The 26,920-nt window shown below is 42.0% G+C and overlaps 2 protein-coding genes across 2 annotated transcripts; both read left to right on the top strand.

The window, feature by feature from the left end:
- Window positions 1-5,427: 5,427 nt before the first annotated feature.
- On the top strand, window positions 5,428-11,653 carry LOC311189030 (histamine H3 receptor-like; the record flags this gene model as incomplete). Its single annotated transcript, XM_084260614.1, has 3 exons — window positions 5,428-5,716; window positions 8,120-8,286; window positions 10,862-11,653. The coding sequence occupies 3 exons, from the start codon at window positions 5,428-5,430 to the stop codon at window positions 11,651-11,653; spliced, it is 1,248 nt and encodes a 415-aa protein (XP_084116740.1).
- Window positions 11,654-17,460: 5,807 nt separating this feature from the next.
- LOC311206034 (histamine H3 receptor-like) lies at window positions 17,461-23,183 on the top strand (the record flags this gene model as incomplete). The annotated part of the gene is made up of 3 exons (XM_084280601.1): window positions 17,461-17,707; window positions 20,541-20,707; window positions 22,398-23,183. 3 exons carry the CDS (start codon window positions 17,461-17,463, stop codon window positions 23,181-23,183), a joined length of 1,200 nt encoding a protein of 399 aa, XP_084136727.1.
- Window positions 23,184-26,920: the final 3,737 nt, after the last annotated feature.

Raw genomic sequence — 26,920 nt, 5'->3', positions numbered from 1 at the left:
AGAATCAGCAAAAGTACCCTGATGGTGAGAAAGGAATGAGTTTCTGCACCCTCTTATCTGAAGTGTGCTGACAGGAGATCTGCTTTAGATCTGGCACAGCTTCCTCCCCCACCAGGTAGCAAGGGTGGGATCAGCCTTTGCTTTTGAGTGGGTTGGGGGGGTGGGGGAGGGGGACAATCTCCATAATCCCATTCAGTGCATCATTATAAATACTGATGTTCTAAGCTCCTACCACTAAGCAATCTTGCTTATCAATGTAAAATATGATGGTTTAAGGAAGGTTTATCAATAAGGATCCGGAGGAATGTATTGAATATCAACCAAGTCAGAATGGAGCACCCGGTGTTCTTCAGTGCGGGCCTGGATGATGCAACCTGATGAGAAATCAGATTGTATCAAATTCTCTGTATGTGAACTAGCAAGTGGGATCCAGAGAGGGGTAGAGACTACAGAAACGCTTTGCAACAACTGTAGCTTTAAAAAGAACGTCCTAATGGATTGTGTGGTGCTAAACTGAAGCAGCAGTTGAAACAGTAAGGTTTTGTTGTCAAATACTGCAAATTTGTTTAAGACAGTGTAGGCTGTGTATGTATCCCTGACTTGTGGAAGAATTATGAATTTAATTGTCTGGGAAAAAAAAGATGATGGGATTAATCCATACGTAAACAGAGTTGTCTGACATAGAAATACATCTGTGAAGAATCAAACACTGGCAGAAAAAGGTGGACTGTGGCTATTTTTAGGTGCCCTGCTGCACAGAGGCTTTCCAAGCATGGTGTGAAAGAGTTACATACCTGAGATTCTGAGAAATCAAGTTAGCTCTAAGTTAGCTCCAAGAAAAAAAATGTTGAATGAGGGAGACAGAGAAGAATTAGGGAGCTGTATGCTCCCAGAAAGCCCCCGAGGATTTAAGCCCTTTGGTAAGGTCAGTTGTTTCTCATGAAAAACAGTGAAGCTGCTGAGTCCTCTCTTGAGACTGAAGAGTAAATGTGTAGAGTGCTCAGCTGGGGTGAACCTTGTCTTCCGCTTGATTTTGGAGGCTCTGAGGTTTGGCTTCCTTGCTTCCCAAAAGAGTTACCTTGACTAGTAGTTTACTTTGGAAAGTGTATCTTCCATTCTTTTCCACTGACATACTTTATTAAGTAGCATAGAATTGTCCCCACATTTTGAGAAGCATGCTAAACATTGTCTTCCTCTTCAGAGTTGAGAAAAATGAAGCAGAGAGATCAAGTGGCAGAGTGAAAAAGGGGAGGGTCTGCTTGAAGTGGAGGTGGAGCTAAGAATTTCCAGGTTCCCAGGGGAATCCAGGACTGCTGAACATTATTGCACTTAAGCTAATGTCTGAATTCCTGCATCATCAAATCAAAGTGTCAAAGAAAAGCAGAGAATTCAAAGTGATGCCATATTTCTTAGTTTAACTGGATGGATTCTTTTCTGTATTTTACCTTAACAAGGTATAGCACAGATATCATACATATATATGTTATATATAAACTATGATAACTGGTTGCATGCTACAAAAATGAAGATGTGGTCATTGCATCTTGGAAGCCATTATGTGGGCAGCCTCCTTGCTTAATACTCATAATGCCCTGCTAATTCAGTTCCTGAACACTGAAGATTTTGGGTTAAGAGATGGTGGTTTTTGGGTAACAGAGATGGTGGACAAGGGAAGGATGGCAGATATCATTTTCTTGGACTTGTGCAAGGCATTTGTCACTGTCTGGCATGACATCCTTGTCTCTTAATTGGAGATACATGGATTTGACAGATGGATCACTCAGTGGATAAGGAACTGGCTGGATGGCTGAACTCAAAGAGTTATGTTGTGATGAATGGCTCAATGTCCACGTGGAGGTCTGTGACAAGTGGTATTCCTCTGGGTACTTTGTCAGTGACATGGACAGTGGGATAAAGTGCACTCTCAGCAAATTTGCCAACACCACCAAGCTGGGTGGTGAGGTTGACATGCTGGAGGGAAGGGATGCCATCCAGAGGGACCTTGACAGGCTGGAGAGATGGGCCCATGCAAACTGCATGAAGTTCAACAAGGCCAAGTGACAGGTCCTGCACATGGGATGGCACAATCCCAAGCACAATTACAGGCTGAGTGGAGAATGGATTGAGAACGTCTTGGGGGTGCTGATGAATGACAAGCTCAACATGAGCAGGTACTGTGTGCTAGCAGATCAAAAGGCCAGCCGAGTTCTGTGCTGCATCAAGAGCAGTGGGGCCAGCAGGTCAAGGGAGGTGATTCTGTCCCTTTGCTGTGCTCTGGTGAGACCCACCTGGAGTGCTGCATCCAGCTCTGGGATGCCTAGAACAGGAAAGACATAGCGCTGTTGGAGCAAGTCCGGAGGAGGGCCACGAAGATGATCAGGGGATGGAGCACTTCTCCTGTGAAGACAGGCAGAGAGAGTTGGGCTTGTTCAGCCTGGGAAAGAGAAGGCTTCAGGGAGGCCTGATTATGGCCTACCAATACTTAAAGGGGTCCTACAGGAAAGTGGGAGAGGGACTGTTCATTAGTGACAGGACAAGAGGCAATGGCTTCAAGCTGAAAGAGGGTAGGTTTAGACTAGATGTTAGGAAGAAATTCTTTACTGTGAGGGTGGTGAGGTGCTGGCACAGGTTGCCCGGAGAGGTTGTGGAAGTATTCAAGGCCAGGGCAACCTGGTCTAGTTGGGGGGTGTGTGTGTGTGTGTGTGTCCCTGCTCATGGCAGGGGGGGTTGGAACTAGATAATCTTTGAGGTCCGAAAGCGTTCTATGATTCTATGAAGTTACAGTGAGAACCTTTCCATTTCCACATTTTAAAGCAGCTTCAGAGAGAAGAAACAGGTCCAAAACATTATACTTTGCACAGGGCATGGTAGTTGCAAATTACATCAGTAACTTAACTGCCACTGTAGCTGTAATTATTTTAGTATAGATTCTCACTGATGAAAAAATGCATCAAGCTTGAGTAATGGTTTTGCTATTCAGAGGATCCAGTTTTACAGATTCACAAAACAGTAGGGGTTGGAAAGGGCCTCTGGAGATCATCTAGTCCAACTAGATGGAGTTAACTACAGCAACAGTTACCATAACTACTACAGTTAACTGCAGTTGCTACAAACAGTGGCTTTCAGCCTTGTGTCTTGCCTATTTGTGTGGGGTTTTTAAAAATTATATTCTTCTGGAGCCCAGTTTGGATCTGTTTGGGCCTTTTTTGCTTTTGGAAGATTTGTGGCAGCTTTTTGGTTATCACAGGATTTCAGGGGATTATAACAAATGCTTTTCTTCTGAGACTGGTGGCTGTGTATAGATGACCATCATAGATGGTCAGTTTGTGGAAAGCCTGCCAGCTCCAGCAGGCATTTCTGGCCACTTAGGGACAAGTTAGGAATTGAAGGTACATCCAAAAGTTTCTAGTAGTAAAGAATACTTAAGAGCTCCCATCTTCTGCAGTTGAAAAGGTGGTGTCCTACCGTGTATAGAGAAATCTGCTCCAGTACTCCTTCCTTACTGAGGGCCAGCACCTCCATATCTACAAGATGAAAACCTTTTACGTACTTTCCTTTAGGATCTACAACTGAGCAGACGAAGGTTTGCGGTACGTTCCCTGCGTGCACGTGAGCTGCCCGAGCTCCAGTGCTTCCTACGGAGGGGTGGCCACTCGGCAGGCACAGCAATGAGTTTTAGCTCCCAAGATAAGGTGAGACCAATCAAACAGGACTGGTTGCGTTAGGTGTGAGCAGAGAAAAAGGTATACTTGGGACATGGTAGGAGTTTATATAGGAGCCATGATTTTACAGTATTCATAGCAATTTTCCTGCTGTTCTCTGGATTCAAATGCAGGGAAGCAGTGGTGGAAGGAGTGTTACCCTCCTCGGAGGCCTATAGGAGCTCTGTGATGTCTTTTATTATCAATAAAGTACAGAAGCAGAAATTCTTGGGGTAAGAAGATGACTGTTTAGAAGATGAACTGAAAATAAAATGATCAAATGTGTCTTCTGGTGACCATATTGGCACCTTGAGCCACAACTCAGTGGAGCTATGGGAAGCACACCAGCAGTGTATTTTGCCTCATTCTTACACTCTTCTCCTGGTTTGTCCTTGCATTTGTTTACCACTATTTTCTTTTCAACCACATAGTAGCTCAGAAACTTCTGTAGATCAACTTCAACATTGCTAGCAGAAGAAAGGCTATTGGCATTAGTTAGTAGTTGTTGCCTAATGTGTTGTCTACATTTCCATTGTTACCTGAAAATAAAATAAAGCTTAAAGCAGTAATGGGCATGCATGCTGTGAAGATATGTGTATGGCTAATAAACTTTTGCATTTTTTGTGCTGCTGCCTTTCAAACATTTAGCAAAAGCACTTGGCAAATGCTAATGAATTTGTTCCCACAACAGAAGCCCAGACATGACGGCCAACATTTTTCAAATTTAAGTATCTAAAATTAGACACCAATGAGTTTTTAGAACCCATAATAAAAAATGATTGAATTTTTACAACTGTGGAATACTGGCAGCTCTCTGCAAGTGGTTTTGTTACTCATACAAAACACAAACACTTGTGGAAGACACACATTATCTCCTGCCAGCGTGGAAAGAAAAGCCTTTTCCTATTAAAGTTAATTTTCAAATTCTCATTAATGTTCAGGGAGTCAGTATTTTGTTCCTTGGTTCTGGGACAGCAGCAGCTGATGATCTGTCACTGGGGCTGCTGCTGAGGGCTTGAAACTGATTTCAGTAGGACTTTTGCAGCTGATCGCTGAGTATTGGACCATTACTGGTTGACTGCTCTAGTAAGTAATTGTATGTACACTTGTTTGCAGTGCATCAGTTTTCAGCCCTAGCGTGCACAGAAAGAGGAACAACAACAACAGTGACAACAAAGCTGACTGTGCCTTTGCTCCATTAAGAGGTAAAACATAGTAAAGAGGGACCACAGAACTGCTGAAATACAGAGATGCTAGATTAAACAAGGATTAAACTAGAAAGTATCTGAAAGTCTCATGAAGACAGGTACACGAGGTTAAGACAAAAATTGCAGAAAAATGTTGTTGTCCATAATGCTAGCAAGTAAACACTTCTATGAGGGAGGGAGGAAGGGGCAAAAGGAAGAGAGAATCTCAAATCAGCCCTCCTGACCTCCAAAGATAAGGATCAGGTTGCATAAAGAAGAACTTGCATTTTAAAACATGAGCTTCAAAAAAAACCCCCATATTTCTTCCTGGTAACTCTTCTGGAGACATATGTCCTTTTAAAAAAAATCTTAGAACAACTAGACTTATCTGGCATCAGAACCATTTAATTTTTCCAATTCTGAGTCTTTTTTTTTTTTTTTTAATGTTTATTGGATTTTTGACCCATCCTGTTTATATTCCTTATGAGCATCCTGTTTATATTCCTTATGAGTCTCAACCTTTTGGATAACTCTGCCAGATGGAAATTTCTTCCCAGACTGAACTGACCTGGATACGCACCATGCACAACGCCACTGCCGAGACTCCGCATGCACCTGGGATGTGTAACAGGACTTTGTCCTCACATCCTCTGAGCTCCGAGTTTTCTGTGGGTGTGTTGGTGCTGCTGGCTTTCCTCATGGTGTTGCTAGCTCTGGTCACCGTCCTTGGAAACATCCTGGTGATCCTTGCATTCATCATGGACAGAAATCTGAGGCATCGGAGTAACTATTACTTTCTCAACCTCGCTATTTCTGACTTTGCAGTGGGTAAGTGGCAGCCGTGGAGGCACCGTGTTGTGTTTGTTTCCTGACCAAGTCTTAGGAGAAGCAAGGGGGCTTCTTTTGCTGGGTGGTTTCTTGTAAGCGAGCTCTTTCCCAGCTGTGTGTCCAGGGGAAGGGCAAGCAATGGTGGAAGCTGCATGGAGTCTCTTAGCAGCCTACTGTTTTTTCAGGAATATGTTATCATAAGAAGCATGTTATCATAAGAAGCAGATCATTTGACAGGTAAACAGGTAATGTTTAATGTCACTGCTACAGAAAAAAACCCACTGCTCTGTATGAATTGACATGGAATAACAAAAAACAGGAGTTGTTTGTGAAGTCTTGACTAATATCTAGATATTCAGCTTGAATAGAGCATATATTATCTGGCGGATCTTGCATATGTGGTTGATATCTTCTATTTCCATCTACTCTCACAAGTAATCACCTGAAGTTTGCAACTGAATTGCAAATGATAGTGTTTTTCAACATCTTGCTGTACGTGCACTATCTAGACTCATACCTTAGGAATATGTGTTTGTAGAGGTAAAAAAAACCCAAATCAAACATTTTCTAAAAAGTTGGATGTTACACATATGTATATACACACACAGGGATACATTTTGTTTGGAAACCTGTAGTGAGAAAGAGGGCAACTAAAACAGTAGTGTGATGTGCAGTTGGAGATTGATGTATTGAAATAGTCTGTGAAGCGCTGAGTGTCTCTTGTAAAAGTAAGTATTGGGGAGTAAGCAGAAGTATGGTTTTAAACAGATGCTGCCATTTCATGAATTCTGGATTCTGGATGTCGCATCACAACAGAATCTTTTGAAACTCTTCTTATTCTACTCCTTTTACCTACAGTTTTAAAAAGGATGCTGAAAGAACAGAAAGAACTCTCTTTGTTCTTAAAGTTTACTGCCAGTGTCAGAAATGCTTTTACAGGGCATGGCTTCTAGTTCTCTGCTCCTTGTGATGTCCAGATCTCCTTGCGTAATGCTTTGGCCACTTCCCCCGTCTGGGTCACTTCTTCCAGCTTATAACTGCTTCACTGTGCCACAGAGCTCTTGCTGCCTGCTGTCTATGGTGCACAGGGAAAAAAACACCAGAGTGAACAGAAAACCAGTGGACAGAGTGGTGTTCTGTCACCCTGCTCACAATCTAGCACCATATTGAACAACCACCATCATCTAGCTGAGAAGTCCAAAGTAAATGATGTGCCCTGTTAAAGGGGGAAGTAGAGCTTACTTGTCATTGCCTAACTTCCATTAACTTCTGCTTGGTGATATTATGTGCAACCGAAAGTCTAGTTTTTCATTCTAGATTTGGTCAAAAGTTTTGTGTACTTTAGAATCAAACTGGCCTAGAGTTCTGTAGCTACGTTATTTAGATTCAGGATATACTTAGATTGCCCTTAATTTATACTTATCCTAATTGCTAAGAGTGCACGCTTTCACACTTGCAGAGGCCTTTGCTTATTCTTTTGATATATTTAATCTGATTTTGACCTTTACCAGTGTTTGTGTTATCTCTGTGTATCTGGATTTGAATAGAGATCTCTTGATTCTTAGTAAAGAGACAATAACAAGAATTGAAAGACTTTTAGGGAAATGAAAACTCTTGAGATACTCTTCAGTACCTGTTGCAGGAGTAGATGCCATCATGAAGTCAAGCAAAAGTTGAAACACCACCCTTTCCCCAGACATTAAAATGCATAATACAGCAGGTGTTGCTCTGTGGATGCAGTAATCCCATTTCATTTCAGTGTTGATGCTGTTCACTGCATTTCTGCAACACAACAAACCACACTGTTCACTCTTTGGCCTCACAAGGCTGCATTGTGACCATGTGTTAGCGTAATCATCTAGAAAGCCATTAAAATGAGATAATTTTGTCACTTTCACAACATTTGGATTTAACAGCTTAAATTTAGATAGCTGTGGGTGCAAGTCACTTGTGTATGTTCCCACCGCTCGGTGTATTCCCAGAGACAATACCCTATCAGCTCACCACTGAAAAGCAGTTATGATCAAGAATTATGATGAGAAAAAAGTTGGACTGGGTGTATTCAATTAACTGAGTGGTTTTTTCAGCCTTCTGTTTAGATAGAAGAAGATAAGTCTGAAATTCATACTGTATTTCTACAAAAGTTACTTTGAAGCACTTTTGGACACCCTATTATGCTTCCAAAAGAAGTAATAAAGTTACACAATGTAAAATAAACAGGATACACCTTTCAGAAAGGTATTGATGATATAAGAATGTTACTGGTGCCCAGTTTGTGGCTGTGTCCATTGTTTGCCAGGGATTGGTACTATGTTTTCATCCGATACAGCAGAAATGTTTCTGTGCTCTCACGAGCACTGCCTGCAGCCCTGATTGATGTGTGCCTTTGGTTTGTTTCCATAGGTGTGTTCTGTATGCCTTTGTACATCCCTTACGCCCTGACAGGGACGTGGCACTTTGGAAGAGGCATGTGCAAGGTCTGGCTGGCTGTGGACTATCTCCTGTGCTCAGCTTCAGTGTTTAACATCGTCCTTATCAGCTATGACCGTTTCCTGTCAGTTACCAAAGCTGTAAGAACTTTTCTAATTATTTCTTTACATAAATTGAGATATCTATAAAACTAAGAGTTCGCAGTAACACTGGAAGGTAACTAGCCCTTCATTTTTGTACCTTTTTCTTTCTGCAGAACCTTTGATACTTCTGTGTTGCACTGGGACTTAAAGACAGGGCAATGCCTTGCCTATGATTTCAATGTTTCCCTTCTGCCACCTGGATTAGAAACTGTTTAATTACACTGTACAGGAGGTGGGAAAGTCAAGGTAGAAAAGGGGCAGCAAGATGTGGAAAATTTGGGCTTTGGTCATTAGAAAAGTGGTAATGAAACCACTTGAGTGAAGGTTGTGGTTAAGCGTGTGATAAATTTCAAAAGGAGAAGAAGGTATGAAAAGACATGTGGGATGGACTCACTGAAGATCAGAGGAGGGTCTGCGATATTGCAGGGGTGATTGACGTGCTGCCAACAAACAGTCGGGAGGAAACTAACCCCCTGAAGCAAAAAGAATGAATCAAAATATGTGGAGAGGCCAGAGGTGTTTCTTGAGTAGTATCATTCTTTAGCTTCAGAAAATATCTGAGGAAGCCAGTGGTAAATATTATCACCATTGCTAAGCTCTACCTGATGTTTGGTTGAGATGGAAGACCATGAACATCCTTTGCTTTTGATGAGTCTGCTAGCCTGAGCGAAGTGGGCTGTGTTAGACTGGGAGGTTCTCATTTGGAAAGTGCTGATACAATGCCTAACCTCTTTTTCTTCTTTGTCAGAGTTGTGGTTTTAGGGTTGGTTGTTGCTGCCTTTTTTTTTTTTTTTTTTTTAAAGTTGAACAGTCAAGTGTGAAAATCCCTGCATTTAAGAAATAGCAATATTGGAAAATACTAATGAAGTTTCAGAGCTCAGAGTGTGAGGCACATAAATTTAAAAGGCCTCTGCAACCCAACTGATCTCATAGAATCATAGAATCACAGAATTGTAGGGGTTGGAAGGGACCTCAAGAGATCATCGGGTCCAACCCCCCTGCCAAAGCAGCTCCCTAGGACATATCACTCAGATAGGCGTCCAGACGGGTCTTGAATATCTCCAGAGAAGGAGACTCCACCACCCCACTGGGCAGCCTGTCCCAGGGCTCTGTCACCCTCACTGTGAAAAAGTTCTTCCGCATGTTGGTGCGGAACTTCCTGTGCTCCAACTTGCAGCCATTGCCCCTTGTCCTGTCTCCACAGACCACTGACCATGTTCTTATGCACTGTTGATGGTCCTTGTTAACATGATCACATTCCTTTAGGTAATTAGGATGGAATGAGTTCAGGAGTGTGAAACATATGAGTTGTTATCCAAAGAAAAGATACCATGATCATACTTCCCTGTGGACTTGGGATCTGCTTCTGCCTCCGCTGCAAACCTAGCTTGTGGCCAGAGGCCAGTCTTAACTTTTTATGAAGCTGTACTGAGCTTCCTGTTTTCTGCCTACTAAATTGCTCTGTGGTCTTGCGAAGGGCAGCAAATTAATTATTGCAGAACTGGAGCTGTGCTCTGAGCCCATAAAGGCTTTAAGGTGTAGAGGAGTCTGAACCTTCGGGCTATAGATGCTTGAGAATCTAAAATAGTGTGTGTAACACTGCAGTACTGCTCTGTTACTCTCCGGGCAAACAGGGACAATGCCCTTTTGTTGCATGTGGCTGTGAAAATACCATTTGTTAGTATTTGTGTAACACACAGGTGCTAAGCTAATGAGCAGCAGGGGAAGCTGATGAGGAAGGTAGTAGTTCTGGACCTGCGTAGGGCCTGAAATGACAAATGTTGAACAGTATGGAGGGAATAAAAATCTTCAGCTTCTCATTAACCGATCATCTTGTGCTCTGAAAGATGCAGGGGACCAAGAGCTAGGATTATGCATCGTACATACTGGCTGGGCTATTATGAGGATATTTTAAACTCTCACATTTCCTAGCTTTGGATGATGTGATTTTAATTCTTAATATTTTTTTCAAGGGTAGATATTTATGGCTGGACAGTAAATAAATTACGGCAGTATAGGTAGGCATAAAAACATCAAGATTTACAGTAATGCAATATTTATCTGTTTACAAGGTAAGGTGAGTGTTAGAACAATGTTTCAGTACAGTAAGGGATGTTAAAGCCTATATGTGGGTTAGGTATTTCTGATACAGCAAGAGTAAACAGTATTAAAAAGTAGATTGTGTAGGGTTTGCAGTTTCTCATGGCAACCTGTCTAACATAGAAGGCTTCTACTTTTGCCTGTGCAGGAAGTCAGTCCCACAGCTGCTTCCAGTCTCCTCCAAGCCTGGGCATTTCATGAATTATAAACTGATTCCTTATTGCTACATTACTGTGATGGTCACAGAAACAAGCCACATCATTTCACACCTGCAAACCAAACTGTTGTTTTGCCATTGTAATTTCTGCTCTTCTCCAATCCCAACTATTAAAATCAATCACAGAGCAACAGGATTTGATGAACAAGACTAAAATTACAGAACAAATATATTTGACTTGCTTATGTTGTTTTTTTTTTAAATTGTTGTTCCAATATCTTATCTGAATATGTGATGTGTCCTCTTCCTTCACAGGTATCTTACAGAGCCCAGCAGGGAATAACGTCCAAACCTGTGGTCAAGATGGTGGCCATCTGGGTCTTTGCCTTCCTCCTCTACGGCCCAGCAATCTTCCTTTGGGAGCACGTGGCTGGCTGCAGTATGGTGGGGGCAGATCAGTGCTATGCTGAGTTCTTTCACAACTGGTATTTCCTCCTGTGCGCGTCCACGCTGGAGTTCTTTGTGCCGCTGCTCTCAGTGACGTACTTCAATGTGTACATCTTCCACAACATCCAGAGGCGCCAGCGGCATGGCAGCACACAGGAGTTGGAGCCTCCAAAGAGCAGCAGCCTGTCCTGGAGATTTTGCTTCTTGCCAAGGCCAGGAGCATCTTCTACTCCCTCAGAAGCAGAGGACAGCGTTTCATCCTTAAGGTCATGGAGATCAGCAGCGATGGCTAACTGTCCATCTCCATCTCCAACACAAACAAGTGCTCTCAAAAAGGACTTTTCTGTTTCTTTCCGTTCAAGGACTGGGTCAAAACTGCAGCAGGACAAGAAAATAGCGAAGTCACTTGCCATAATTGTGTGTGCATTTGCCATTTGCTGGGCCCCATACACTTTACTAATGATTATTCGTGGTGCCTGCCAGGGAACTTGTGTCCATAACTCCTGGTATGAAATAACTTTTTGGCTTCTCTGGATCAACTCCTGTTTGAATCCATTTCTCTACCCTCTCTGTCATATGAGGTTTCGAATGGCTTTTATGAAAATATTATGTCCCAAAAAGTTTGCGGCATTGAGATCACGTAGCACACTTTCTATTTAGAGAGTTAAAATAATGAGTTACAGCTAAGGTCCCTCTCTCAGTGCTGTTTATTCATATGTATCTTCAACAGAAATAGAGAGAACAACTTCTACTCATGAATGGCATTGGTTAAGAGTGCAGCAGAGATGTGCATTTTCCCTGATGTTGCTAGTTTTTTGGTTTTGCTTTTGTGGTTATGCTGCTAGGTTAACTATCACCTAGTGCACTGAAAATAATAACACGTTTTGCTGGATGTCCTTGGTTTGTGGGCTAGAGGTATGTTTTTGTGGTTTGTTTTGTTGATTTTGTTTTTACTTTTTTTAATATATAGAGAGAGATCTGGTGATACGAAAGGACTCTTATCCAGGTATCTCCTTAGATGTTTGTTGGAGGGAGATACCTGTTTGTTTATGTGTTGAGTTAAAAATCTATGTCTGATTTCCAAACCTAAAACTAACAGTGAAGAAACAGCTCTGCTACATTTTCAAAAGGTTATATATACTCACAGGAGCATTCTAATTCCCTTTTAAAAACCATCACGAAGACAAGATAGTGCCCCGTAGGTGTTTTAAGTCCCACAGTGAGCAGTATGCAAGTGAATGGACTGCCTAATCTGGCACACCTGTCCTTTTCTGATTCTAATTTATTCCACACCAGGCATGGAAGGACACTGTGCATGTATGTTAGTAGTTCTGGATGATTTTCAGAATGAAACTTTCCACGGTGATGGAATTTTGAGACTGGTTATCAAATTTGTCACAGGTGTAACTGGTTGTTACTCCTTTCACCAAATCTGTTTTTTCTCCTGACGGTGGCTGTCTCTCTGGTCATGCTTAAATGATGTTCAGTGCTAGATTTGATCACCTAAAAGATAGGCCAAGCCTGGGAACGTGGTCACGTTCCTGTTGAATTAGCAGAGCAAGCAATGCAAAGTGCATGCTGGATCTCTGATTTTGGCTGGCTGTGTGAGAACAGACAGTACCCTCTCGGGTGTAAAGCTTTGCAAGTGAAAAGATATTCCATCAAAATGTCTGGAACAAATTGGAACTGACAGAGGGATTTTTATACTAGATCAGTTCTTTGTGTCCTGTTACTGTGACATTACATGGATTTTTCTCTGTCACTGAACCAGTATCAAACTGGGGTTTTTCTACCACCAGACAAGGGCCATATTCACTGCTTGAGAATGGAATCCACAGAGCTGAAAGCGGCATGGATGTGTCTTGAGCAGCTGCTAATAAACAAAGCAGTTGAATATGCAGTGCTGAAAGGAGTGGGTAGACATGCTGGAGAAGGCAATGGAGCTTCATTATAACCCATTCCATGTGCCAAATTTTCTTACCTTGTGTTGGGTATTGCAACTCACCCAGAAGACTTTCATGGACGGGTGAGTCACTTGTTTATTCCCCTCCCTTTCCTTTTATATAATTTTCTTTCCTCTTTGTATATATATATATATAAATATATAAAATATGGCAAGAGAAATCTGCTGCATAGAAAAATGAGGAGCAATAGTCAATTAAATACTGCTTTTTATCTAATTGGAAACTGGTTGTAAAAGGTTGCAGAAGCAGAGTACTCCTTTGCAAGCACTATTCAAATCCATGTAAGCAGCTTGATCACAGCACAGGATTTGATGGCTTTGAGGAGCTAAGATGCCGTTCTCTGGAGAGTTCTGGAACTGAGGACCTCCCTTGCCAGTTTCCATGTTGGTGGAAAATTGTCTTTCTCCACTCATTCTTGTTATGCTTCTTTGCCTCACATGGACGGTGTTATGGATTCTGAATCTGATTGCGAAGAGAGATAGAGCTTCAGGAGGAGGTCGTTGATTCAGCATAGCTGTTTTCACTGCCATGAGCTAAGGTGCTGGCACAGATTTTGTGGCTTTGCTTAAACAGTCACCCCATTTTAAAAGTATAGTAGCTGGTGTAGTAAACAAGCACTTTTTAAACCGAGAAGCTGTCAGGTAGGACCAAAATGGGGGAGTATTTGAGCCGTCTGCTTTTCTATCCCTATGCTTTTAGTACAAAAATTCAGTTTGTGTTGTATGATTAAGGAATGTATTTTTAACTTTGGAAAAATTGCCTCCAAAGTTATTTACTAGGTAAACTGTATCCACACGTTGAAGCACTGGAAAACTAAGAGCTTGCCAGGGAGCACAATGTGCAGCAAAAGAAAAACTATATGAAATGAATGAAAGCATACAGTGAACTACTAGAGATTTTTGGTTTATATTACACACAGTGTCCAAACTGTTTTGTCACACCACTCCTATATTTGAAGTGTTCGTTGTATTTTTCTAATTGTTGAAAATTGCTGTGTAGTGCTCCCAGGGTAACTCAAGCACCTAGTTGCTGTGTTCACAGCTTTAGAGCTGCCTTGAATCACGTCCTCCCCAACAGACATCTTGCAGGGCTACGATATAATACTTACTCAGCATTTTCTATTGGGTGTATCTTTCATGCACTGACACAAATGGGCTTTGCTTGCCAAAGTGATTTCAAAGCCAAGTTCCTCCGATCTACTTGCTTGCCCATTTCATGTCCCTGACTTTTCTTCTGGCTTTGTGGATGTCCAACAGGTCTTGTAAATAAATGGTTTAATGTTTTTTCTAACTTGACCCTCTAGAGTCTTAAGGAAACTCTGCAAATAAAACATACGTGTTGGAAGAAACTGTGTTGTCTTTAGTTTGCTTGTTTCTGGGATGAGTATTTAACATTAATGATTCTCCTACTGTCAGTCTCCTTCATGTTAAGCTAAGAGTTTTCCTCCACAGGCAGGAAGGAATGAAAGAAAAGCTACATAGATTTCTCCATCAGCCCCATGAAGGACTATGGTTAAAACTTCAACATTTGATTTATTTATAATTTATAACTAAATTAAGAAAAACCCAATGACTACTCACTCCTTATCCACTAATCTAGTCATTTTATCAAAGAAGACAACCAGATACCCTTGGTAAATGCTTGCTGACTGTTCCCAGTCAACGTTTGCTCCCTCAAGCCCTCAGAAATGCCTTCCAAGAGGATTTCCTCCATTATTTCTTTAATTATCAAAAAGAGGCTGAACTTTTGTCCTTGTGTGGCATTATTTGAAGATGTTTGCAATGTTTGCATTTCTTCAGATGTTGGGAACCTCTCTTCATCTTCAGGACCTTTTCAAGAGGATAGAAAGTGGCCTTGCAAAGGTACTAGCTGGTTCTCTCAGCAGCCTTGGATGCAATCCATTGGGTCCCATGACTCTTATGGGTCAAGTCTTCCCAAGTAATTTCAGCCTTATTCTCACCTGCTCCTGACAGGTCTCCTCCTTGAACTCATGCACTAAGCATGGAGGAAAGGGACACCTAGTTAGTGAAGCAAAGAAAGCATTGGTTAATTAGGCCTTATCCTCATCTGCTGTCACTGGAACACTGGCCCCGTTCAACAAAGTGCTCACATTTTTCTCATTCAGCATTTTACTGTTAAAGTGGTGATGGAAGTTCTTCATGTTGCCTTTGATATCCTTCACAAGCTGTAGGTGAGCTTTGTTTTCCTAAGATTGTGCTTATGTGGCCAGGCAACATTTGTAAATTCCTCCTCTGCAGCCTCTTCCTGCTTCATACTTGCCCATGCTACATTTTTGCATTGTAGCTTCCCTGGTTAGCCACTGTCCCCATACAGCTACTTATTTTCTTGAGAATTGGGATGGACTATTTGGTGCAGGGAGGCTGCTGTCCTTACAGGCCTGCAGGTTCCCTCAGCTCCTTTGCACTTCAGAGTTGCCTGCCATGGGATCCCACCTACCACTTTCATGAATAAACCAAAGTCGGCTCACCTGCAGTCCATGTCATCACTGCTACTCTTCTTCCTCATCCTCTCTAGGATCTTGAACTCCACTATCTCATAGTCACGACTGCCAAGGCTGCATTGATTACACACCCCTAACCAGTTTTACTTTACCAGTAAACAGCTGATCTAGCTGTGTGTCACCCCCATGGGCCCATTCAGTATTTGTATCAGAAAGTTCTACCTGGCACCCTTCAGGAATCTTGTTGACTGTTTGTACCTTCTGTCTTGCCCTTCCAGCAGATGTCATGAACATTGAAGTTCTACACAAGAAACGGGGTCTGTGATCCAGAGGCTTCCTTGATTTGCTTAAAGAAAACTTCATCACCTCCCTCACACAGATTAGGGTACTCTGCAACATGCTCCCACTACTCTGTCACCCATGTCACTGACTTCGTGACTGGTGGGTTTGTAAACACACAGGGAGCTTGAGTTCCTCCTGTGTGTTTCATAGGCTGCATTTGTGCACACATACCCAAGGCAGGTGTCCATCTGCCATGTTTTATCATTCCTGATGTCTCTTCCATTCTTGTTGCCCTACACCTTATGCTTTAATTACTCTTTACTATATATTTCCCTTTATTCCCCAAGACAGGATCAGAGCATTTCATAATTCATCCACCCTCTCTTTCCTTGTTTCTTGCCGTATGTCTTCTCAAGCACTCAGTGCTATGATTGCGATCCGTAAAGCTGGTCATGGGATGTGCCATGGTGCTAGAGTCAGTTGCAGGCACGAGTCATGGCCATGGCCTGCTAAATTCTGTGCAATATTAGGAAAATAAATGAAAATTGTGATGAGGAAGGAATATGCCATCTCATGCCTGCAAAGGGCTGAAGGTTTGGCACTCTGTGGAGTAGGAGCTCACCTGGAATTACTTGGGAAGTAGAAGATTGACTGGGCTATGCTTGTAAGGCCCTCCAAAGTCAATCATATAATCCTAGAATATCCTGAGTTGGAAGGGACCCATAAGGATCATCAAGTCCAACTCCTGGCTCCACACAGGGCCAGCCAAGTCAGAGTATGTGACTGAGTGCAATCATTCAGATGCTTCTTGAACTCAGTCCAGCTCGGTGCTGTGACCACTTCCCTGGGGAGCCTGTGCCAGTCCCTGACCACCCTCTCAGTAAAAAACCTCTTCCTAATATCCAACCTAAACCTCCCCTGTTGTGGCTTCATGCCGTTCCCTCAGGTTCTATCACTGGTCACCAAAGAGAGGAGATCACTGCCCGCCCCTTTGCTCCGTTTCATCAGGAAGCCATAGACCATGATGAGGTCTCCCCTCAACCTCCTCTTCTCCAGGCTGAACAAACTAAGCGACTTTAGCCTCTCATAAGACTTCCCCTCCAGTCCAAGTATTTGGTTTGCTGTGTCCAGGGCTAGGTTTGCTTCTGATTAGGAAGAGATGGAAAGGTATTAGTGATGCTTCTGCTGTGTAAAACTGTTTTGAAATGCCTGGCAACCAGCAGCATTAATAAATATATGCCCCTGTTCTTAACTGTAAAATGTAGTAAGTGGTATGACAGCGAGCACCACAGTGCCTACATTTTACTGTAAGAGAAACAGTATTTTAATTATTTAAATTTTGTTGACCACTGGAGAAGTGAAAATGAGTTCTGTTTTTAGCTTCAGCAGAATTCAGTGTGTAAAAATGCTTACGCAATGCTAATATGCAAACTGCTTCACTGTGAAAAGAGTTGTTTTCAGACTGACTTTCCTGACCTCAGTAGATAAGGATCAGTGTTCAGGGGAGAAAGAAATTACTTTCAAGTGTGCACGCACTGCTGCTTAAGAGGTGTCTTTTTTAATAGATTTTATTTTCAGACCAACAGGTGTAACAGGTCAAGGAACATTAGAGAAGTCTTGTGTTACGTTATTTTGATATTCTGAATTTTTTTGGATGTGTCAGTATTCAGATCAGCCTGTTGATGGACTTGTCTCGACCTTTTGGATAACTCTGCCAGGTGGAAATTTCTTCCCAGACTGAACTGACCTGGATACGCACCATGCACAATGCCACTGCCAAGACTCCACACATGCCCGGGATGTGTAACGAGACTTTGTTCTCACAACCTCCGAGCTCCGAGTTTTCTATGGGTGTGTTGGTGCTGCTGGCTTTCCTCATGGTGTTGCTAGCTCTGGTCACCGTCCTTGGAAACATCCTGGTGATCCTTGCTTTCATCATGGACAGAAATCTGAGGCATCGGAGTAACTACTACTTTCTCAACCTCGCTATTTCTGACTTTGCAGTGGGTAAGTGGCAGCCGCGGAGGCACCGTGTTGTGTTTGTTTCCTGACCAAGTCTTAGGAGAAGCAAGGGGGCTTCTTTTGCTGGGTGGTTTCTTGTAAACGAGCTCTTTCCCAGCTGTGTGTCTAGGGGAAAGGCAAGCAATGGTGGAAGCTGCATGGAGTCTCTTAGCACCTTAGTATGTCTTAAAATATGTTATAATGAGAAATGCATCCTTTTTCACATAGATACATTCAATGTTGCTTCAGGAAAAAGGAGCAACTAGTGTATGTCAGTACTGATTGAAGGAAAAAGGTTGTTTGCTGCTCTTCCTGTAAGACTGTTGATGTCACTTCAGAATATTTGACAGTGAAACTGTTTCCTTATACAGCTACCTGTGCTACATCCAGGTAAATGAATCACAGATTCATATAACTGTAGGGGTTGGAAGGGATCTCAAGATGTCACCGAGTCCAACCCCCAGCCAAAGGTTCCTTGGGACAGGTCACACAGATATTTCTTGAATATCTCCAGAGAAGGAGACTCCACATCCCCCCCACACCTCCCCTAATGAATTATTTCTCTACATAGTAATAATGGCTTGGAAATGCATTACCCTACAAGAAGATGCTTTACAGCTATGACTTTTTACTGGATTGAACTCAATGCAGGCTATAGATCAGATGGTTTGTCTAATGCCAGCAACGGCCTGCTGGCATCTCACAGAATTACACAGACTGGTAGGGAATGGAAGGGACCTCTGGAGATCATCTAGTCCAATGTCCTGCTAAAGCAGGATCACCTTGAGCAGGTTGCACAGGATCACATCCATGTGAACCAATCTGTTTTCCTTATTAGTCCTTTCTTCCCACAGTGTCACTGCACAAGTCCAGGAGAGTTGAGCCCTGGAGATGCTGTGCATTCAGTCCTGGCAGGTGATGGCAGGCGAGGAGATGGGGGTATGAATGCCTTGTGCAGCACTCCTTCAGCCTTCAGGCTAGGAAACAGCCCGTGCAGCAGAGAAAGCCTGACAAAACCATGGTCCTGTGGAAGATGTCTCAGCAAACATCTGGACTTGAGGATAGCAAGGAGGTATTTCTGCACACAAGTGCTTCCTCTTAAGGACAGTCACAAAGACCAGTGTTCACTAAATCATGAGGAAGGAAATAGTACTCATCAACCTAAACCACTGCTGACAATACCATCCCCTCCAACACCTGTTCCTTTGTGACCCTGTGCTGGGTAGTAAAATGTATTAGTTTAGCCTTGAAGGTTTTCTTCCATTTATGCCAGTTCTTACCTTATGGTGCCTAATTCTGGAGGGTGATGGAGACTTTGCCTTTCTGCTCCAGGCAGTTCGCTCGAGCTGCCATTTCATTGCTCACGTCTTCTGCAAAAGTTTGTTTCTCCTCATGTTTTATGGTTTTGTCAAGAGATTCAAATATCTACCTTCCATATCAGTTCATGTTTGTGGCCGGTGCCTCGTGGAGTCTTAAATCAGCCTAGAGGAAAATGGTTGGTGTCAGTATTATGTTGGCCTATAGACCATGTAAACCTAAGACATCATCTCTGGGATCAGTCACAAAGTTATTTATTTTCTGAAATAGACACGGTATTTTTTTAATTCCTTAAAAATGTGGAATCCTTCCAGGCATGTGACTGAGATCTTTTGCACCCACTAATTAGCAAAAGTGAGAATAGTTTCAGAAATGCTTAAAACCTGGTTCTTGCATCTGTAAAGCAGTCGTTACTTTTTGACGTGGTGCCAAACATTGATCCTGTTGAAGCTGATGAGAGCAGTAGCTGTCATCAGCAGCTGTGAGAAATTAGTATTTTGTACAAAAGTGATGCTGCTTGTATTTAAGGTGTATGTTAAAGCGACCCATCAATGTTGAAAGTACTGGGCCCATTTCTCTGCTGATAACAGTCTGTCACCTCATTGCCCAGAGATTTATTGTCAGTGGGCCACATCAGCCTGGGTTTGTTCAATAGCATCTAAGATCTTGATGGACATATTAAGAAAAGAATAATCTGAATACATTAAAATGAATACTGAAGCTGCATCTAGTTTTGTATTTGTCCTTTTCAGGAATGTGGCATCAGATATTGAACCATGCTTTTGAAAGAATGTTAGTGTTGAACTGAAGAAGTTGCTGGTTTAAAAATAAAACACAAACATGATTTTCGTGTAAAAGCACTTCAGTGGAAGGGCTTTTGGACAAAAAACCAACCAAACAAGCAGATAGTTAATGTCAGCTGGAGAGTAAGCATGAGATTAAAACACCTCTTAAAAGTGGCAGAGGGTTTCATACCTCTGCTATGCCTGCTTTGTCTTCGGTAGAAGAAATTTCCAGACACCGTGCAGATTGCCCATTATAATGCCTGTAGCCTACAAATGCTAACCAATCTTACTCTAATAATGGACATCAGCAACATCTGTAGATGCATTTGGGGGAAAACTGACACAGATAAAAGACTAGAGGATATACAGTGATGAGGCTACATGTCAGAATGCAACCACAGTGCATTCTATGATTCTATGATATGCTGCAGCACTGATTACTTATCTATAAGCTGGTTAGACTGCAGCTTTCTTCTTCAAAAGATCCTTCTATGCTGATTTGCCTTGAGCTTATTCCCAACAATCAGGATACACAAATAGACTAAGATTGAATGCAGAGTTATTGTCAGATTTCCTGAGTGTAAGAATTTCTGTATACAAATTACATATTCACCTTAACAGATTTATTTATTTATTTATTTTTAGCCAAATACCAGAATAGTGTCTCTGTCTTCTTCCAGGGGTACCGTTTGCAAGCCATATGAACTACATGGTGTCTCTGTGGTTGCTTTCCATAGGTGCGTTCTGCATACCTCTCTACATCCCTTACAGCCTGACGGGGAAATGGTACTTGGGAAGAGGTGTCTGCAAGCTCTGGCTGGCTATGGACTATCTCCTGTGCTCAGCTTCAGTATTTAACATCGTCCTTATCAGCTATGATCGTTTCCTCTCAGTTACCAAAGCTGTAAGTACCCTGTTCATTGTTTCTCCCATTTTGTCACAAGATTATTGGTGGATTATACTTTTGTTGTGTTAGTGAGTGTAAACCCAAATTAAATTGCAATAATAGCCCTCAAACATATGCTGGCATCTGGGGATTATTAGGTATTTGCATCTAGTTGTGGTGAATATTCTGCATTGAGCATGCTTCAGCCCAGAGCCACCCAAGCAGAACTTTTCTCACAATTTCAGCTGCAGGTTGCTGTTGGGCTACTGCTTGAGGGGAAACAGGCTGAGGGGTGAATGCTCCCCCCGGTAAAAAGGGGGTGAGGAAAGAGGAAATTCAAATTAAACTGGATTTGGGTTTGGAGATAGAATCAGGCATGGGAGGAAAAGGCATTGGGCCTATGGCCGTGAGGTGAAGGACACTGGGGAGGATGTCTAGGCCTGAGGTGTGGCCTTAAATGATCCTGGAGTAGATAGGGACCAACAGCAAATGGGGCAGAGAGTAGGCAAAGGACAGACTGCAGAGACTGTCCGAGCCAGAACCCCAGATTTCAGATACACTCTGTGTGCCTGCTTTCTGCAGTGGATCCTACCCACTGTACGTGTGCTTTATGTCTTTGCTCATGCTAAGGGTGGAGGCTAGTGCTTCTCAGCAGCCACGCTGTTACCCCAAATGGCAGGGAAATGTTGGGGAGATCTAAAGCTTTCACCTCTTTGGTGATTTATGGGAATGTCAATATAATGTTATATAATTGAATTTCAGGTTTGGGTTTTTTGAAATTCTAATTAATTCAATGTTATAAATGTCTTTTTATGGCATATTTTATTTTAAGGAAAATGTACTGCAAATCAAACACCAAAATATCTTGCACATAGGTAACATTACACTAGAAAGTCAGAGACTCAGCTTTTACAAAGTACAAAATTAAGACCACCTGTGCAAATGTAATTAAGATGTGTGGACATTAGTATGATAGTCTTTAATAGCATTGACTCATACTTTTTTGTTTTTCAATTGGATACGTAAACTCTAAGAACTACACATTCACCCTGTCATCCTGTGAAAGGGATTTAGCAGGTTGTGACCCACAACGTATCTGTCTGTTCTGCAACATATAGTGGACAATATGTACTGGCCTCATAGTGGGGTGAGAAGGAAGAAAAAAGGATGATTTTGTGGTTTCATCAGCTAAAGTCTGCATTGCAGAACTGGAATCTATTCCTACCTCCCCATGAAGTGTGCAGTAAACAATTTTCTCAAAGGTGGGTGCTAAATATATGTGCCACATTTTCAGTTGACCACAGTGACGCATACATACAATCCTATTTGCTTGTAAAATGTGATAAAAAGCAGTGCAGTTGTTAGTGAATGGGAGTCATGTTCTGAATGACTATAAAATATTAATTCATCTAGCACTTCAGACCACAGATATCTCAAATAAGGCATACCAAATTATTAAGTTCTGATGAATGCATCACCTGGAGCAGGAACCTATCACAGTAACATTACACTGTAGAGAGACGCCCCTATTTTATTTCAACATCAATTAATTAAGCAAACTATGGTCACCTTCAGCTGATGAGCTGAATTTAGGGCCACAGCTTTAAATTTCCAAGCACTCTGCTAATTTTGCCTCCTGCTACTTCAGTTGGTTGTTCCAAAACATGTCTCTACAGGTGTGACATGTTTTGGTTTTTTTGCCTCGCAGGTATCTTACAGAGCCCAGCAGGGAATAACATCCAACCCTGTGGTCAAGATGGTGGCCATTTGGGTCTTTGCCTTCCTCCTTTACGGCCCAGCAATCTTCCTTTGGGAGCACGTGGCCGGCTGCAGCATGGTGGAGGCAGATCAGTGCTACGCTGAGTTCTTTTACAACTGGTATTTCCTCCTGTGTGCGTCCACGCTGGAGTTCTTTGTGCCGCTGCTCTCAGTGATGTACTTCAACGTGCACATCTTCCACAACATCCAGAGGCGCCAGCGGCACAACAGCACACAGGACTGTGAGCCTCCAAGGAGCGGCAGCCTGTCCTGGAGATTTTGCTTCTTGCCAAGGCCAGGAGCATCTTCTACTCCCTCAGAAGCAGAGGACAGTGTTTCATCCTCCATGAGGCCAAAGAAAGAGTCTTTGGTAACTGAGAGCTCATCTCCTTCCAGAGCTAATTCTGTAACCCCAGAAAGTTACTTTTCTATTTCTCTCTGTGCAAGGACCAGGTCAAAACTGCAGCAGGACAAGAAAATAGCGAAGTCACTTGCCATAATTGTGTGTGCATTTGCCATTTGCTGGGCCCCATACACTTTACTAATGATTATTCGTGGTGCCTGCCAAGGAACTTGTGTCCATAACTTCTGGTATGAAATAACTTTTTGGCTTCTCTGGATCAATTCCTGCTTGAACCCATTTCTCTACTCTCTCTGTCATGTTAAATTTCGATTGGCTTTTATGAAAATATTATGTCCCAAAAAATTTGCAACGTTGAGATCAGGCTCTATTTAGAAGGAAAAGAAAAAAAAGAAAAAAGCTTGAGGGGAGCTGGATGAAGGATGTAAGCAGCCACAGTTTGAAATTAGTATCTCGTTCCAGGAGACTAGTTAGAAAGCCTAGATAAGCCTCCTGCGACATATGTCCTTCAGACAACATGTGTGCCTGAAGTTTGTGTACTTTTCCCAGCTATTTCATTTGGCTGGTTAAAAGATCTTGCCTCTGCCTGACTTTCCCCAGTCATCTATCCATATTATCTTCATCCTGGTTGGATCTTCAATTGCAGTACAGTTTATGTTTGTGTTCATGGGTGATATTAGTTAAAAATAAAAATAAAATAAAGGTGGGCATTTGCTGTATGGTCAATAATATTCTTAAGTTCCTATCTTTTCTATTCTACTTTTAAAAACTTGAGTGAAGGTGTTCTCTGCAGAAGGGCACTAATCTCCATATTTGCTCAGATGCAGTAGAGAATTTAGGCGTGTAAAGCATTAATGTGCAGCTCCTGCTATTCTTCAAGAAATGAGCCTTCTGTAGGTAGAGTTTTGAGAGATCATAGAAAAGAATAGTATTTGTTCTTACCCCTGCAGGGAGAAAATCTGCTGCTGCTGGCCCGGGGGAGGATGTGTGCAGCAGTCTGAGTGACTCTAACACCTCACATCTCCCTCTGGATCCTTTTGTCACTCTCAGTGAAGCTCTAACCCACACTGTGACAAATTCTGGTTGTACAAACCCTGCTCACTTCCAGACAGGACATAATGCACAGGGACCACCTCAACTCCACGCCTGAGCAAATCCCCATTCAGTTCAGCGTGACAGTGGGCAAGCAATTTGAATAATTGGGAAACAGTCTAGGTGTGAATATCATAGCTCATTTATCCTCTTCTGTACTTCTATTTCTGTTACAAGCTGTTTGCTGGAGGTCATGATGAATGGGTGAATTTCTTGCACACTGTGTAAGGTTGTGTTTGGTTTGCTGCATGAGCCAGGAAAATGGCCGACCTTGATGACTACTTGTGGTGACTTAGCTGAGACAGCATGGAGGTAATCTTCTGTCTGTACTCACTTCCCAAACTGTAAGGGTTATTAAATTGCACAACTCTGGAATTACCAGATTCCTTACTAAATAAACAGCCGTAACTCTTTAAAATACAAATATGGTTTTGTTGGTTTTTGTTTTTTTATTTTATTTCATCCCACTGTCAGTAAGTATGGGGCTGACAGATAAACAGAAGAATAATTACTAGAGAAATGTGAGAGGTAGTGGATGTCCCTTTTATCTCCTGGTTTCATTCAGTGTATATTAACATATTTTACCTCACACTCTCCTGAATGTTCTCCTTCTGGGCTGAACTAACACTTAATCACAGTTATTTGTTTTGCTGTACTATATGATAATCTAAAGTCACCTACTTACACAAATTACATGTGTATTCAGTAGTGTAGGAGGTGTTGCCTCTCAAACATTAGCTGGGGACTGTAAGAGTTAATTGAAGCTACTTCAAAACCCCTGTTTTTTAAATAGTTTTGCTGAAGATGTTAATCATGGGATACAACATATGAGCTAAAAATAGCATAATGCAAGGAATGCATGAAAGAAATACATATTCCTAAAGTTTTTAAAATGCTACACTGATGGGTAGTCAGCATTTTGGGAATAAACTTGCCCAAGATTCCGGTGTGGAGTGCTGAGGAAGGAGGTTCATTCTTACAGCTGCAGGTGGAAACATGAACTATAGTTCAGTGTCAGGAGAATGATGGCCAGGGATGCAGCCCTTATTTGACTGTTTAATCACTACTAAGAAGCTGCATTATGACAAATCCAGCAAGAAGGTGTACTTCTGTTGATATTGTCTCCAGACAGAGCAGGTAATTTCCTACGCTAGCCTGCCACGCTCAGCTGTGAAGGTGAAAAGTTCTTTCCTACTGCAGACTCTGGCCCTTCATGATTTCCTTTGATTATTTCTGTTTTCTTTCTATTACATTTCCTTTTGGACTAACAGAACCCAAAATGTAAACTTATGTGGTGTAACAGAGGTTTACAAAAGCATATTGGATTTTCTACTTCTCCCCAGCATTCTCTGAATACACTTCTTGTTTGTTCTTTAGACTAGATGTAATCTTTTCATACCTAAACAGCACTGGTCATTATAGGATATTGGCTGATAAGGTGGGCTTGTAATTACTGCTAAAAGTCAACAGGTACATCCAAAGCATAACACAAAGCACAGGTGGCCCACTGCACCCATATGTTTTCTTTAAGCACGGTGTGTACCAGACTTTTACCCTGTAAAGCTTTTGTCATTCTTGTAAGATGCAACTTGTAAAGTCAGTAATGTTGAACCTATGCAAACAAATCCTTCTGTGTCAACGTTAAGAGCAAATAGGTCCTTAATACTTTATGTCCTTTTGGTAGTGTTAGCAATAAAGATCTCATTCTGGTTAGCGTATCAAAAGGATATCTATGAAATTAAACCATTGCTGTGTGTAGATAAGGACACATAATCTTATATCTTTGACTTCTGTTTTGTTCTTCCTCTTTCTTGCTTCTCATACCAGCCTGGGCTCTGCCAACCAACAGCTGGTTGGTACAGGCCAGAAAAACAACTGAGTACTACTGTCAACAGGGACTCAATTTTAAGCAGTTTGAAGTCTGTGGCAGTGCCCTATGCAAGGCTTAATTTAACTAAGTCACTATGAGATATTGAGCACAAGCCTAGCTCCTCTGAAGGGCAGTGAGACACAACGCTGCCTCCATTTGGGCTTACTTGACATGTTAGAAGTTGCCAGAATAATTACTCTGACTCCATGGTGCTTGGTTTTAAGGGCCTGGGCAGACATTTCAGGAACACCTCTGGCTTATTTCTGGCACCCTTTGTAACCATACTGGGAAGTAAGTTGGGAATCTAGTTGCTCTTGTCTCCCTCACTTTTTATGAGCTAGTTAGCAGGATAGAGGAGTAAAAACGAAGCTGTTGAGTAAGAAAAATGGATGAGGGGCTGAATTAATCTCTTTACTCTTATTATGTAGAACTTATTTCCAGCAAAGGCAGACACAGGAGTACCTTGTACTCCCTATTCTTCAGCCAGGCAGCAGAAATATCAGGAACTGTCAGAAGGAGGGTTTAGTCCAAGAAGGTTCTGGTAGTCAGTGGAGCCTCATGGAAGTTGCACAAGGAAGTTGTGCTACTGACCTAAATGCCAATGACATGAAATTCTCCCTACAGCTGCTCTGATGGTCAGTGCAGGTCCTGCAAGTCATGGCACAGCATCTGTGCTGAAGAAAGGCATCAGTAAAGGTGCTTTACCAACAGTAAAGGTGCTGGTTAGAGAGGAAAGAGATACAGCTGTCAGATGCAAATTTCACTTCTCCCTTGAATTGGCAGAACTATATATGACTTTTCATGTTTGGTGAGAGTGCCCAAACAACTTCCTGCCTTTCTTACACATTAAAAAACCAAACCAAAACCCACTGTTTAAAAATACCAGATGGAAACTTTACTTTGAAGTACAGAATTCACTTGAAAATTGCTATGAAAATGTGTGAAGAAAAAGCTTTTATAAATAAAATTCAGATGTGTGTCTAAATGTGAAAGCTAGAGTTGAATAAAAGACAGTGTGGTGCGTTTTTGGAGGAATCTGGATTCCGAAGACACGTCTTTTCAGTTTCATTACTGATCAACAGCATAGTCCTTCATAAAAACCCTTTGTGCTTTAGCCAAAAGAACTGATGAAGGACCTTTTGTCGAGAAA

Source organism: Gallinula chloropus (genome assembly GCF_964237585.1).
Source record: "Gallinula chloropus genome assembly, chromosome: 2".
NCBI lineage: Eukaryota > Metazoa > Chordata > Aves > Gruiformes > Rallidae > Gallinula > Gallinula chloropus.
Note: the sequence above shows the minus strand (reverse complement) of the source record. Positions and strands in the feature narration are given on the sequence as shown.